Source organism: Branchiostoma lanceolatum, chromosome 6, assembly GCF_035083965.1.
Source record: "Branchiostoma lanceolatum isolate klBraLanc5 chromosome 6, klBraLanc5.hap2, whole genome shotgun sequence".
In the NCBI taxonomy this organism is placed as follows: Eukaryota; Metazoa; Chordata; class Leptocardii; order Amphioxiformes; family Branchiostomatidae; genus Branchiostoma; species Branchiostoma lanceolatum.
In genome coordinates this window covers 16,243,706-16,259,937 of record NC_089727.1, presented here as the reverse complement: position 1 = coordinate 16,259,937, position 16,232 = coordinate 16,243,706, and the positions used below count along the sequence as shown (strand labels likewise).

Sequence of the window (16,232 nt, the reverse complement as noted above, 5' to 3'; positions counted from 1 at the left end):
TAAAAAAACATATCAGACGAAAGAAACTAGTTTCTGGATTCTCGTTTATGTTCTGTGATGTGTCCCACTTCACCTCAGACTTTCTCTTACTTTTAAAGGCACCCAGAGCATTTTATGAGGCTTGAAACTTGAATAAAATAACTCTAATTTCTAGTCATTCCTACACATTGTAAGTTTCAATAACACTATACCATTACATATCGATATTAAATAAGCAAAGATACAATGTCGTTGTGTGGTGAGAACTGATAGAAAATCCGAGCGCTAATAGACTGATCCTGACTGTCCATCACAATTAGCGCTAGCGGTTCGACCAATAAGAGAGTGACTGCATATCCGTCAAATATTTGCATTTTTATGTTTTAATTTTGCATTTCTACGTTTTGTCGGAGGTGGGCGGGGCTATGGTATCGGTCTATTTACACTAGGCGTGTGAAACTAAAAGATCACCAATGGCATGTAGCTTATTTTTGTGCCGCTTTTGAGCACTTTTGATATGAAATCTGCACGCAAATGTGGTAAACAGTGGCATTAAATGTCGATTTCATAAAGATTACAGCAACTAGAATATTTCCAGTTCTCAACCCTCATAAAATGCTCTGGGTGCCTTTAAGAACAGACCTGTAACTTCTGTGTCAAAAATATGTCCTGCCTGTGTTGACACCAAAGACAAATTCTTCTGTAACACAACAGTTCTGTATTGATATGTGGTCTGATGCCAATTGTACAGATACCGTCACATACTCAGATGAATCAAAAGATGTGTTTCTGAGAAAGTTTCTGCAAAGCAGCAACACCCATCTAACCTTCCAGATGACATAACTTCATAATTTCTTTTGTTAGCAACATCTGAGTTTCAAACAGGCACCAACATTTTAATCCCCTTAACATTGCAGTTGTCCAGTGCCACCTTTATGCCTTATTATAGCTGCCCACACACAATTCTGCATTTTTATATCATATGTATTTGTTAACCTCACATTTTAAAACTACATTAAAAAAAACTATAATTTCAGCTCTTCCCTAAAATGATTCTCCCTTTATCTTGATTATGAATGTCTTGGTCATGATAAGATTAATGTAACTGCTCTGCTGATATGTATAATGTAATCATATACATCATATAATGGTTAATTTCACAGATTTACAACTTTTTTGTATCATGATATGGTCACATTCTCTCTAACAGTCAATAGTTGTGGTTCCTGATTTGTTCTTCCACAAGTGGCACCGATATTTGTTGGAAGATGCAGATAAAAGTACATAGTGGCATGGTGGTAAAATAGTGATCACAGAATTACAACATTATTTACAGATATTTTCACAGATATTTTACTGTAACATATGACAGACATATGTAACAGACTTTTTAGAAGAAATATTATTCTGATACACAACAGCATTCTTGCTAAGAGTCCATTACATTCTCTTTAAAAGACAATCAATCGACTTTTGCCATCTTGGGTATTAAACTTGGTCCCTAGAATATAAAACCTACATTTCAATAGCAGCACAGTGGTCAATAGTACCAGTGATATTGTGAGTATTAGTTCATGCTGCTCATATAATCTGCTTTGGCAAAGTAGATTATCTTCCAACACTGAGCCATCCGGAACCCAGTTTCAATTTGGACCTGATGTTGAGTTGACTTCGTTCTCCATGATAGTGGTTATTTGAAACAGCCCCCATCACATTACTTGGGCTTATTGCAATTCTCTAGTAGAGATAAAGCCTGTTATACATGTACTCTATGAGAAAGGATTTTTGCCTTGTGATGTTGTTTTTTCCTAATGCACTGCCTGATGTTCCTATAGGAACTGGAAGGTCTAGGTAGGAATGTTGTTTGAAAGGCATGATTGCGGCTGATCTTCCTCTAAATTTGTAACGGCTACACCACAGCCTGTCTCATTGTGTATAGTGGTACTGTGCTGTTTAGCTACAGTCCACAAAGTGTGGAACAGTGTCATTGTGTTGTTGGTTGGTTGGTATATGTCCCAGCCGATCCTACAACACTGAGTGTGAGGGGAACAGTGGCATCGTGCTGTTTGTCGGTACGTCCCAGCCGATCACGCCATGGCAGATCAAGAGGTAGATCATGGCCACCAACGTGGTGACAATCATCATGGGAAAACCAACCCTACGGGAGAAAAAATGGGAGTTTTACAAATGAAAATTTCCTAGGATACCCACAATAACATTTTAGAATGTAAATTTCAATGCACTTAAGCTATAGTATCCTGAAATGCAAAAGAACATAAACAGATCTGTTGGCTTTCCATGAAATAAATGAACCAGTTACAGAAAGAACCAAAATTGAAAAGAGTTGATGCCTTAAATATATTTGATATGACAATAGACTACAATAGGACAAGGTGAGCTTACAGACAAAACAATAGGGTAAATAACTTACTTGAAAAACTCCACAAAAGAAAAGCCATAGCCTCTCTGCTCAGCCAGACCTGCACACACAACATTGGCTGATGCTCCGATCAATGTACCATTTCCTGGAAAAAATGTGAAACACATTTAATAACTCTTCTGACATCTTTACTTCAGGCATGTTGGTTGTCCTCATTCAATCACAGTCACATCAACTAGATTCTTGTGCAATTTCCTCTGATTGCGAAGTCATGTAAATCTAGAGAAAATTTTATCCTTTACAGACTGCATAAGGTGACACTTGCATTGATGTTGGACTACAAATGGTAAAACACACAATTCCATTTAGTACCAATCAGGCTTGTCGTACATTAAAGCATGCCGCCATGTCAAGCAGTAATCATTGAAGATCTAATAGCTATCAGACATGTTTATGATGAAAACAAGTGCACTACAGTAACTGTAATTCTTGAAATTTCTGTGATAGTTACATAATTACGTTTGCAGCTATCCCATCACTGTACAGTACTAGTATATGTGACTACAGTGTTATCGCAAACTTAAAACCACTGCAAACTCTCATTTTCCTTCTTACCACAAAATTAAATCAGTGCGGCCTCACCAACGTGGACCCGCTGGACAAAGCTGCTTGGAGGCGCTGTGTGAAGACTGGCCGACTGCTGCCTACCTCTGCGTCAGGGAACCCTGCAGCAGTATAATCTAAGACTGGATACTACTACTACTACTACTACTACTAAAACTTAAAGGCATTTACAGTTACAGTACCTCCCAGACAAGCTCCAAAGGCGAGGGACCAGACCAGCGGCCTGAGAGGCAGGTTGAGGTTTGGGTCGTCTGCGAGACTGATGATGATGGGGATCATTGCCGTGGTGAAGGGGATGTTGTCGATGAAGGATGAGGCCACGGCCGACACCCACAGGATGAGGATGATGGCAACAGCCAGCTGGTTTTGTTCAGGTACGCTCTAAAGAGAACAATCGTTGCTTTTTTGTTAACTGAAAGTGTTATTACTCCGGGAAGGAGGAATACCTCCTTCTGGGAGTATTGGGAATGCATTTGTTTGCGCGTTCGCAGCTATAACTCACGATCCCGTTGTCGCATTGGTGTGTAACTTGGCATATCGTTTGCCTGGTTCGGCGTGGTGATGCACAATAGCTTTGTTACACCATAACTACTTTAAACGTCAATCCAATATCGTAATTGCACCCCTATAATTAATGCTATGTCCCACAACCCTACCATAGGGACCATGTTATAATCCGTCATGCATGACTGGAATACTTCAGGCAGATACGGGGTATAAATCTTCCTTACTTGCTGAGATCGTGTAGTCACTGTTACATTGAAATATAGACAACGTGCATCACCACACGCAACCTAGCAAACGATATACCAAGTTACATACCAATGCGGCAACGGGAATTGTGAGTTTTAGCTGCGAACATGTGCACAGTGACCTCCAGTCTGTGTATTAAGTATGCCGTGTCCACTCGAAACTCGCATACAGTATGTGCGCACGGGACGGACGATGCACTTTTACGCACAGTGTGAAAATGGCAAATCTCTGGACTTTTAAACTTACCACACTTGTAGTTTATAATACGGAGGCTGTGACAATGTAAAAAGCTTACGCAGGGGATGAAAGATTGTTGAGAAATATCTCTCAGAAAAGTGCGCGCGCCAGTGTCACTTCCGGGTGGTTAGATCTGGTGACCTTTGACCTTCGAGCTTCGTGAAATGTTACGATAATATAAATTAGCCTTTTTTATTTCAAATAGCTTGATAGCTATAGATCAGACCGGCCTGCAATACTTGTGGAAAGAGGATTTACTGCATATTTGTTATTTCTGATACATCTTAGTTGTAAGGCTGAATGGTTCGTTGATAAAGGGGCCATCTAGATCTAACTTTGTGACTTTTCCCGGAATTTCTGGATCCCATCTGTGCCATGCTGTAAAAACATACTTTTCAGCAGGTTGACCACTCCTGTATTGAAAGAAAAAGATAAACAAAAACTTTTTCTTTACTTGCTCTAAAACACTACTTGGACTGTGCAGAGATGCAATTTGTGTGGGTCAATACTTGTACATACTATAAATACTTCACGGAGAATTGTGTCCTACGGACTCTTGTTTTGAATTTTGCTCCTGGTTCAATTTGATCATGATAGGGTATGATAGGGTTATAGAAAAGGTTGTTCCAAATAAACCAAATCGGGGCCCCAATAACTCAGCTTGAGCCCATCCCTGTGTATTCTACTTACCCCAATTCTACATGCATACTATGACCAACTGTCAATGCTTTGACAGCAACATGTACTACATCAGCAGGCCAGCAGGGAGAAGGTTAGTCAAATCTACAAATTGTATATGATATGGTTTACTATAATGGTGCAATTGTTGAAAACTCGATTGTGAAAGACTCTTCCTAAATGACATATACATTCCACAGGAAGTACCGTTTTTTTGTGAATGTTATGCTCAATTTATGTGACTTTATATACTCTTACCTGAATAAGTTCTGCCGTCCTTTCTCCAATCCAGTCCAAAAGGCCAAGTTCATGTAAAGCCTGATTGAAATAAAGGAAGGAGTTGATATTGGACGTTCAAATGTTGAGACAATTTAATTTTGAGACAATACCAGTACATCTAAATCTTCTGTGCTACAAAGTATCTGTCTACATTGATTATGTCATTATAAATCAAATAACACTATGACTACTTTGAAGGTTACTAATTCAACTTTTAAGATGCTGGGGATTAACTAGCTTAGAATTTGTTTTGAATTACCTCCATAAGTACAAAGAGTGCGGCAAAGAAAAGTAGGGTGGACCACTCCACTCTGTGCATGATCATCTCCAGATCCTTGTAGTCAGCCAGAACCATCAACCAGATGGCACCAAGTATGGCAATCCAACCTACAAATGCAAGATTATAACTTTTAGCGAGAGGTTTTTCAATTTAACACATATATTTGATTTGGGCAACATTGCTCAGAAAGTTTGTGGAGAATTTCTAAAAAGGCTACATGACCTTGTTGTAGATCTATGATCTTAGATGATGGCCGTTCAAACAAAAGTCCTTCCACAAAATCCCAGTTCACAAATTATTATACAATCCATGCAGTTAGTGGAACAGAAACTGTGACTTTTTGGCTATGTTAGCTCTTGACCACACAATCACAATTCTCATAATCAAAACCAAAGATATTACAAGAAGAGGAAAATGAAGAATATGAGAGAAATGTTGACTTACCCAAATTGAGATGCAGGCTGGGAACGAAGGAATGCAGGAAGAAGAGAAGGATAACAGCCATCATGACCAATCCTGACTTCATCAGCAGCCATGTGTCTTGTATCTTGTACTGTGGGAGGGGGTGGGGGGATTCAGACACATACGTATTACTAAGCATTAGGCCTTTGGGCAAGTACATGAAATTATCATTCTAAAACAATTCACCCAAATTTACTAAGCATACCAATTGTTTGCATTGTATTGTATTGTACTGTACATGTATTAAATCATTGTGCATCATTTTTTTATGTACAAGAAAGGTTTCTTCTCTTACCTTGCCTTCCAGCTCAGCAAGGCTTGCTTGCCAATTTGTATCTTCTGGCCTTTGCCTGAAAACATTCAGGATAACATTTAGCAAGAACATAACACTCTGACAGTCAAAGAATTGCTGCTAGAAAAGCAATCATAACATTCCTTGTAATCAGGTATGACTGTATGAAAGTGACAATTATTTTGAGCTTCTTATCGTTTGAACACAATACACATTCTTTTACAATGTTACCTTTATCAATTTGGGAAAAACTTGGGTTTGACTGCATTCACCCTAAAACTGAATGCACTGCTCTTTAACCCTAACGCTCTTTTTTCAAGTTGACTTTCCAGTTAAGTACTTTCTTTTAGATACAAGCATGAGAAATCAAATTGTGGCAGCCATATTTTTCTCACCTATTGAGGTTGTAGAGTTTCTTCTTGAGTGTGTTTTCTAGTGTGAGGACTTTCTGTGTGAGTAGTGCCTTCACTGTGTTCTCCTCGCGACTCGCAGGAGTGACCCTCTGGGCCGTCTGCCTCCAGATTTTAATCTCATGCTTGAGTTCTGGAACAGAAAACATTTATTGTCACAACAAATCTGGAATATCAAAATCATACTTAACAAATAAATGAAGAACTACATGTACATGTCTTAGTCAAACATCAATACATTTTTTTCATTTCCCAGAGTTTTTAGTTGAATATCACAATAATACATGACTGTACATTAGGCCACACCAATTTAATTTCTTGGTTAACGGATTTTTCTTTTAAATTTTAGAAAAAACAATCATGAAATCGGAAGGCTGGGGTAAAAACTTGCACCTGACCCTGTTCACTCCCTGAAATTGTGTGCACCAAAGTACAAACTTTCCTCTGAGATTCTGTTTTCCTGTTGATTTCCCAACCAACAAATAGCTTTTTTTTAAATTCCGTTAACCAAGAAATTAAAATGGTGTTGAATACAAAATACAAGTTGAATATCAAAAATATGTAATGAGAAATAAACTGTTAAAAAATTTCAATCGAATCACTCGGTCTTTGTCAGCTATTTGACAAAAATCAAAAATATGTGTTTGTACATTTCTCTGAGGGTTAAGAGGAATCCGATATCTAGAAGCCACAATATAGAGTCTAATACTGTGTACTTACCAACAATTTCTGGGTGTTCCTTGTTGAAGAGTTGTTTACACATGTACATGATTCTGATGAGAATGAAACCCACAATGTAGACAGGAATGATGCCCAGAAACAAGTGGAGCGTGAACGTGGCAAAGTCGATTCCCTATGGAAAAAAATACACAAAACAGTTACAGAAAGCCCTTCAGTCAGTCCATCATTTCAAAAAGTTGATCATTCACAATTATTAAGTGTCCATGAAATACTTTTTTTTTTTAATCAGAGATGAATATGTCAGCATTGGCTAGTTGGACAGATTTTGCTGTATCTCTCTCAAAGCCAAACTGGTAAATATTGAATAATGATATATATACATATGCAGACCTTTTTCATGGTTTTACTGCATACTTCATAATACATCATTTATTGTCAGAATACCAAAAATTCCTACCTCAGCCTGGAATCTAGCATTGGAGATGATGATAACGTTAGGAGGATCCCCGACAGCTGTGCTGGTCCCTCCGATATTGGAGAACATGACAATGGCAATCAGGACATACTTAGGGTCAAGGTTCATGACCTCACACAACCTGCAAAGAAGAAGTTTAATATGCTCGTTACATGCTATCATGATTTGGTTCTCATTCAAAATTTCTTGAAAGTTAGAAAAATATGGAATTTGACTGTGAAAGTGCAATCTTGAGTATGGAATCTAAGCTAGAAATGTAATGCATGTATCTTACATTTTCAAAGATCTTATCAAATCAGAGTTCACAACAGTATTCCTAACCTTATAGTGACTGGCACCATGAGAAGAATAGTTGTGACATTGTCCAGGAATGCTGACACCACCCCGGCCAGCAGGCACAGGATAAAGATGAGCACCCAGACACGACCTCGGGACAACTTGTAACACTTGAATATGGTGAAAACATTACAAAAGTTGTTTATACATGAATTTACAGTATTTTATACATCTTTAGTCTTTGAAAGCATAGATTTTGAATTGGATGTTGAGGTTTCTAACAGATATCGAGTTCAGCACCAAGGACAGGGATGGTCATTTTGTGCGGTGAACTGTCCTTGGTGCTAAGGACAAAAACAAATCCTAGTACCCCTTGAAATGATCTGGACAGATACTTTAATGGTTGATTATAATGGAAAACAGTTTATAAAGATGCAGAGACAACCATAATGAAAAACAGTATTAAATGTATAAAGATGCAGAGAGGACTGTAAAAGCGACATAAACAAAGGATAACATTTCTGATCTGTGACTGATCTTACCTTGATTGCAACATAGTCAAAGAATCCTGTCTCCATGAAAATTGCCACTAGTATCATCTGTAAAAGAGGTAAGCAACATACACATGTATGAATCATTATGTGTGAGAAAACCATTCATTTTACAATGATGAGCATAACATTACAATTCGGATTATCACTAGTGATTTCTCTTTATGGAATACGCGTAGCACACAAAGTGTTATCTGTGAGACTATGATATCAACTTCATTCAAAACTACACAATATGAATCATGCAAAAAGGTAACTGTTGTGCAGTATGGCCTAATGTAAAAAGGGTGCTATACACACCATTCCAAACAGGAGTGACAGTGTTTCGAAGTCGATCCACTCCATGATGTGATCCAGGCTGGGTCTCTCGTTCAGCATGGCAAGCGCGGCGAGGGCGGCAAGGGCACCGATGATGGCAGCAATCGTCCTGTGCACCAGCTGTAACCATGGAAACAGGTGTAACGGTTACCATTAGCTCTTTAGGGGGTGGCAACAACAACCATGGCTGACTTTAGGGGGAGGGCTACAGGAACTTGGGGGAAATTTGTCAACGAAGCAAAAACCATATTCAAACTTTTCTTGAATACAAAATATGTTGCCTTCTTTAAAGTCTATGTACATCTGTGGACATAAATTAGAGTGTGTGAAATAAAACAAAGCACTAATATCTAATGAGATACTAGTAAATGAGTGAAGAATTGCAAAGTTTCCCAGTACAATGTACTAAAGTCAAGCACAGAAATTCCAGAAAACCATGTAACCAAGCAAAACATGTCATCAATGTCTACCAAACATACGTCAAAGGTGATGAGGACGTAGACAAATCCAAGGATGATGGCAGCGATCAGCACGCTGTAGTCAACGGCCGGCGGCAGCTCGATGTACGACAGGGTGAGCGCTGTGGCCTCGTCCATTCCGGTGGTGATGTCCACCATTATCAGGTCATTCTCATTCCTGGGGGGGGGGGGGGCAAGAAAAATTGTTTCATCAGTCCTTTTATAAGAAGGAACTCTCAGAACAGAACACTGACAATGTAATTTGTGATATTTGAATACTGTAAATGCATTTAAGTTCGCGTGGTTTTTATTTCACGCTAAGCAAAAATGGAGTGTTCATGGTGGTTTTAAGTTCGCGACAGCACTATAGTTACATACTGCTACAGTATTGGACAAATTAAAACGTTTGCAGTGGTTCTAAGTTCGCAGTGAAGCGGTCGCTGCGAAAACCGCAAACATAAAACCACTGCGAACATTTCTGCATTTACAGTAATATAGAAGTTTAAATGAAGACACAAAGGAATTCCAACTGTCAGTTACTGTTACACCTTAACTTTTTTTCATAGAAAGAAGAACTTTATTGCACAGTAGAATGTATGGTAACAACTCACAAACTAGATAAAAATGTCTTACTTTCTCTCCACGAGCACTCTCTGTGTCTGCATGACCCAGTCTGATTTTGGGATGTCTGTGGGGTGCTTAACGACTAGCGTGTAATTGGCCAGGATCTGCAAGTGACAAGAAATAATTAAAAAGACAAAGTTATGATGCATCAATTGTTTGAAGTCAGCAAAAAGGGATATTTTAAGATTTAGCTCAAATGTTCTACCCTCTCTCTTAACAGAATATAATATCAACCAATAATGTGCAGACTTTGAAATGTCATAGTTGCATTTGGGAAATCAGAGAAATGATATCTAGACACATAAATGTCTCGAGGTAAAAATAATGCATATAGAATAATACATACCCTTAATGTTGCATTTCCAGTAACGTTGCACCGCAATATCACGTTGATGGAGTTGTTAGGCGTGGCATCTATACTGGTTAGTAGGTCGAATGGCCCGTCAAAACCTAGTTTTACCTGTCCGTGCAACATGTCAACCTCTACATTCTTATCTTAAGTATATGTCAAGGATTGTGCCACTCATACATGTATATAGCTTGCAAAATGTTATTATTCTGAAATGTATTTTTCCAATTGATATTGCACACTTCTGCCAACTGAATAGATAGGATAATCCTTAAAATGACATCCAAACTTTCACCAAAGAAATAACTGAAAATGAAATACACATTCTGATAGATTATCACATACAGCCATGTCATCATCAATACTGGATGTTCAAAGGATACGGTATGGTTGTGAACTAGAAACTGCAATGGTCTCAGGATGCTTATTGCCCTCTGGAATACTGCCAAACATTATCTGAGGGAAAAAAAAAACATTACATTAAAATATGCACACCAAAGATACAGTACAATAAAGAAGAATTTGTAAAAAAAGCAATCATTTTTGTATTACTTAACATCACATCTATAGACAATGTCTTAGATCATAATGACAATAATACTTATCAATACTTGACTTCAGGGCAAAATGAAAGCATAGAACTTATAGACTTTGCAAACAATGAGTATTAAAGTAGAGAGAACTTACCGAGCAGGCTATGACAATAAGGAACAGGATTCCTATCTTCATCTGTCTGAAGAACTTCCTGAATACGTAAAAGATAAAATCAATCATGATTCTGAAAGAAACGCCCTTAAAGCACTAGTTTAGCAAAGCAAAAGACACATCCTTGAATCAATTCATTACTCAATAGTTATGCTTTGAAGTGATAAACAATGATTAAATGACACCTTGAATGTTTCCAAATCAGACTCAAAATGTCCTGCATGAGAAATCAGTTTTTAAGTGACAGAATTACGATATTCCTCTTAGATCTTATAGACAATGTAAAAACATCAAAGCACCTAAACTACAAGGTGGAGGCAATCAAAGGTATGTCTGACCTTGTACCCTTGGACATTGAGAAGAAATGTTCGCCACTGGCATGGAGTTCCATTTGGGAGGTCAGAGACAGGGAGCTTGCACTGCGCCTTCTCTCCCCCAACTGTGCTTCCAGGTCGGCATCCAGCGCTTGCATGTTGCTGTAGCTATGCAGTGCTCCTGGCGGTAAACTTGTCATAAAGTAGAAAGGCAAATTGTCAATTACATCATTCTATTAAAAAAAAGGCTAAAACTAAAACGTCACTAATCTTTCCTCACTTTTGTTTGGCCAAGAAATATTTGATACAATACTTTAGATATATATCTGTACTCTCTTCATAATTGACAGTAAATTATTGTTCATGATAATAACTAGAAAGAAAAATTGATGGTGATATTGTTAATTACTAGAATATAAAATCATACCCGTTTGGTGCTGATTGTGGTCTGGCAGGCCTCGGCCTCACTGTTTTGTTTCTTTGGTTACTTCTGTTTCCATTCTGATCATTTGGGCAAGGCTCTCTTGCTTCTGATAGTAGTGGGTTTCTCTCCATATTGTCTGTATTGTTGTCAAAAGCAGATTCAACTTCTCTGTCTTCTTTGCCCGTAGCGTTTTCCTCGGGAATTGACGGCGTCTGTGATCGGTTCGGAACGAAAGGTACGTGTCTCCTCCTGTCCACGGTGGTGTCCTCAAGACTGCGATACGTTCCGTAGCTCACAGGATTCATGGCGATCACACCTCCACTCATCACAGTAACAGGCTCTGGAAGAAATCAGAAAATTCATGATTCCGAAAGAAAGTGTGCTTGAAAAGTCTGTAAAGAATGAATCAGTTCATTACTTTGAAATAAAGAAGTTTGAAGTGGAAATCATCAAAATACATTTCAAACTATATTTTGCAAACAATTTATGAGTGCCATAATCCTTAATCTCAATGGCAGATATATCATGTCACATTCAAATCTCAACTTAGTCTATGTTACAAAGATTGGTCCCTATAAATAGTGTTAAAGATTCCTCAAGGGAACCCCCACCAAGAATTCGTATAGCCTTAGGGCAACTGGGACAGCTTGAGCATTGTATCAGTTTCTAATTACCGTCACATGGAAGTCTTGTGACTTCAATATACCTTCGTCTTATAATCAGTTCACCTGACAGGTGTGAGTGAGATACCTGGATGGCACTATTCTTCCATCATTAAAGAAATTTGTTCTACTTCGAGAAAAAAAGTCTTAAGTCCATTACAGAGACCAAATCACGAAGGAATCATTGGTGATAATTGTTACGATTTGTGCCGACATTAAACCATCATATCCCATGGGTCCATCAGTCTTCAACATTTTGATAGGACTTTTAAGTTTCCCAACTCAGACGTTTTACCGTGTTAAAGCAAAACCTGCAACCTTGCCAATTCTTTCAATGAAATGGAGACAATTAGTTAAACATCAAAGGTACAGCTCAGAATGCCAAAGATAAAACTGCAAAAACACCCTAATTATCATTAATCCTGACAGACAAAATTGGAGTTTTGCTCATCAAATAACATTCAGTAATTCAGCCCATTACAAATCTAACTGTGGTGACTTCAAGTCATTCTCCTTCAATTCATTTCTTTTTTTCAAAAATAACTCTTCATGCAAATTGATACCTGGGGTATATTATTCTTACATCTTTTGAGCAATTTATGTGTTCTACTTTGAGAAAAAAAGTCTACAAACCATTACAGACAGCTGGACTTGGGCACAGATACTCAGACAATTTGGTTCCAATTGTCCCATAAATTAACATCAACTTTCTCTCAGAAAACTTACCTTTTCAAGAATTCCATCATGACGCAACATCAAAGACGACTCCAAGAAAGTATAGAATTGTTGATAAATGTCACAATTGTCCTTACAGAATCAGATCTCAAAGATAAGATGCTCTCTATCGGAAGCTGTGATCAACCTAACCAAACTGCAAGGCAGTATCCTCTAGACTGTCAGATGTTTTAGGGAGCATGCAAGACAATTCAATTGGCTGAAACCATTTTCATACACAGGGGTGACTGAAACCACAAGAAATCAGACTTTCTTTTTTTAACACATTTTGTAGATTTACATTTGTTACGTGCTATATGTCTATAACTTACAAACACATATATATCTTGCCAGCAATGCCAAAACATACAATTTTTGTTTAATTCAGACACATATCTATAAGAAAAAAAAAAAACATCCCTGTTTAAAAGTGCTACCGTCTATCCAACCAGACTAACCACATTCCTGGGAATCCCTCCACATGTGACTAGTCACATGCCTTGTGCCTGAAGACAAGCGGAATAATGCCTTTGTGTTGTGTCAATACTATTGTCTTTCAAATCAAAGTTTTTCATCAAAACCAAACAATTTGTCTTGTCTTGTAGTCTAACTTGTCCCCCATGGGGATCAAAGGACTAGGTAGTTAATAGGTAGGTAGGTAGTCTGTAAAAAGCAAAAATTGTTGTAATGAATAGAAACTTAGACAAAGTTTCCAAGTAAGAGCAAATTGACTTCTGGCCTTCTATATTATACTATTAGAACTTCTACCACTGAAAATTCATAAGTTTGGCAAACATTTTTAGATTGACATCCTTTGATTCTACTCTTTTAGCAACCACATTCATACATTAATAGGTATTTAAGACCCATTTAAGACTTAATGGGGCATGAAATGCTGCAGGGCAGTTATTCAGAAGTAGACAGATATGTATATAATATGTCATTTGAGATTACCCTGAAAGTGCCAGATGAATTGAACTGTGACTAATGCAGTAATCACCTGGACAAAAGGCTATTAGTAAGTGCATCTCACCAAGGGACAAACAAAATGTGAAATTTGCAGGAGAGGGATGGCTAACTTGCTTGGATTGTATCCTTGTCATAAATTCATAATACCCCACAAAACTAGTAACTGCTGCTCACCAAGGAGATTATATATAATGTCTTTGATCTCACCAATGGACAAACAAAATGTGAAATTTGCAGCTGAGGTAATTGGCTCACTTGCTTAGATTGTATCATTGTCAGGCTTGGCCCGCTATTCAGGCTAGCCAAGGCTCGAAATACTGGGTGCAAGTGCACTTTTGTGCACCTAAAATTGGGCCGGTATGCACCTAGTTTTTGACTGTGGATGCACTCAGGTGCACCTACTAGATGTTTGTGTATGGTAGCATACATTTATGCACTATCATACACTAGTATATATACAGAATATTCTTGACATTCAAGAGTCATAAAAAAAAAATTCAGGAAACCTGTGTTGTACCACTTGTTTAGAATTTTGAAGTTAGCCATGGAATGTGGGTCCATTTTGTAGGTTACGTGCACCGTCAGCACACCTATTCCCCCAAATGAATAAACTATCCGAGTGGGCTGACAATATTCTATTCTATACTGTACTGTACAAAGTTCCCATCAAGGACAATTCACCAAAATATCTTACTTTTACAATATAAAAATTGAGGGATTATTGAGGCTTTAATGGGGTACAGTAGCAATAAGAGGAGGAGGAAAATGAAAGAGGAAACATGATGCAAGCAAGGAGGTTAAAATTTAACCTCCTTGATGCAACCTTAAGCTTTTCTCGTTGTACATTATGTTAAACTCCATTAACATTTATTTGCCAGGTTGCATAAATCCGCCACTTTGAAAAACAGTGGGTTTGAGAGATCTCTAGTGCAGTATCCCCAGGTAGCGCAATGCGGAATAGATATACAGCATATACTGGGGGACGTTTGGTTGGAAATCTGTTTGGTCATATCTTTACAGGGTGGCGGAATTATGTACCCTGGCGGAATCATGTTATGTCTGAGTTACACATCTTTAAGAAACCAAATGAAATAGTTTCCAATTATGAACTTGAAGCGTAATACAAAATGAATAGCATTACATCATTCAATACGCCACAAGTTGTGGTTGTCATATGACATATAACAAAGGTCGTTGACCCCTGTGTCAGCCAGTGCATAGCACCAAAGTGTCAGAACTAAACTAGCTGTGGTACAATCACAAACGTCGACGGAACAGACCTTTGACAAGAAACTTAAAACAGCAACCCTTTTCCCGTCAGAATTATAACGTTAAACGTTTAACAGTTGCATTGAAGTTGAACACATTCACCCGCTTTGTTCGAAGAATGTCATTGATTTTCCGTCCTAAACCTGTTGTACGACAATTGCAGTCTGCGTCGTAGTTTGTTGTTATGTTATATTGTGTACATAGGTATGTTATATGTAAGATCAACGCAATTCAGAAGTGCATGTATCTGAATGAATTATATGTACTTCTGTGAAGTTGGTTCAAACAAATAAAGATTTGAAGATTTGAAAGATTTGTGACAGGGGCAAAAGAGCAACAGAAGTCATCTTACCTTAAAAGATCGTCACGTTGACACGACTCCTACATACATCTAGACATGGCCCTTAAACAAGAACGCAAGCCCCGCTTTCTGATCAAGTTGGCACTAGTAAAATATATGTGTTTCTATGCTAGAAACGACGTAGACGTCCTCCTGCTTGTCTCAGGACTTGTCATTCCGGTGCCTCTACCTGCAAACATTGCTTTTAGTGTCAATATACCTGGTCCAAAGTCGTACCTGTACCCGTTCACACCTGGCGCAAAGAAAACATCATGTGACGAAACCATTACTGACCTTTGACCGTCCGATGGGATCCCCAAACGCAAAGAATGACGCAATGCCACCCGAATCATTATAGAAAGAATATGTCATCATGTTGAGTCATTATTAATTTTCCCATATATCAGTTGTGAGAATTTTTCATTCATTTGTATCTTCAATGCTCTGCCATGTGATCTTTCTTGCAGTTGCATTTGTTACGTTACGATGTCTTCATGTAAACACCTGTTACTTTCTTGGCGCTCAGTTCGGTCATGGTAATTTCTGTGGCACGATGCTGTCATTGCAGATTCAGCAAAACAGAGTTTGATTTCACAATATGAATAGGCTTTATCAATAAAACGAAGACGTGCCCAGTCAGCCTAATGTGGACTTTAAAAAATACTACCAATGAATCTACCAGTTACTCAACTTTATTGCACACACAAAATAAGCGGGGGAACACGTATG

At 38.1% G+C, this 16,232-nt stretch overlaps 1 protein-coding gene across 2 annotated transcripts; it reads right to left on the bottom strand.

The window, feature by feature from the left end:
• Positions 1 to 27: 27 nt before the first annotated feature.
• On the bottom strand, positions 28 to 15,777 carry LOC136436850 (P protein-like). 2 transcript variants are annotated; one of them, XM_066431227.1, is made up of 21 exons: positions 15,516 to 15,777; positions 11,553 to 11,889; positions 11,150 to 11,317; positions 10,794 to 10,851; positions 10,490 to 10,562; positions 10,104 to 10,252; positions 9,767 to 9,861; positions 9,155 to 9,311; positions 8,658 to 8,795; positions 8,349 to 8,405; positions 7,852 to 7,976; positions 7,513 to 7,651; positions 7,095 to 7,227; positions 6,360 to 6,507; positions 5,968 to 6,022; positions 5,655 to 5,763; positions 5,190 to 5,317; positions 4,910 to 4,969; positions 3,166 to 3,364; positions 2,411 to 2,504; positions 28 to 2,137 (listed from the first exon to the last, which is right to left on the bottom strand). In XM_066431227.1, exons 2-21 carry the CDS (start codon positions 11,873 to 11,875, stop codon positions 2,005 to 2,007), a joined length of 2,541 nt encoding a protein of 846 aa, XP_066287324.1. In that variant the 5' UTR covers positions 11,876 to 11,889; positions 15,516 to 15,777; the 3' UTR covers positions 28 to 2,004. The 2 variants fall into 2 exon arrangements, with proteins under 2 accessions (XP_066287324.1, XP_066287323.1); XM_066431226.1 differs by lacking the exon at positions 15,516 to 15,777 and adding an exon at positions 12,938 to 13,122.
• Positions 15,778 to 16,232: the final 455 nt, after the last annotated feature.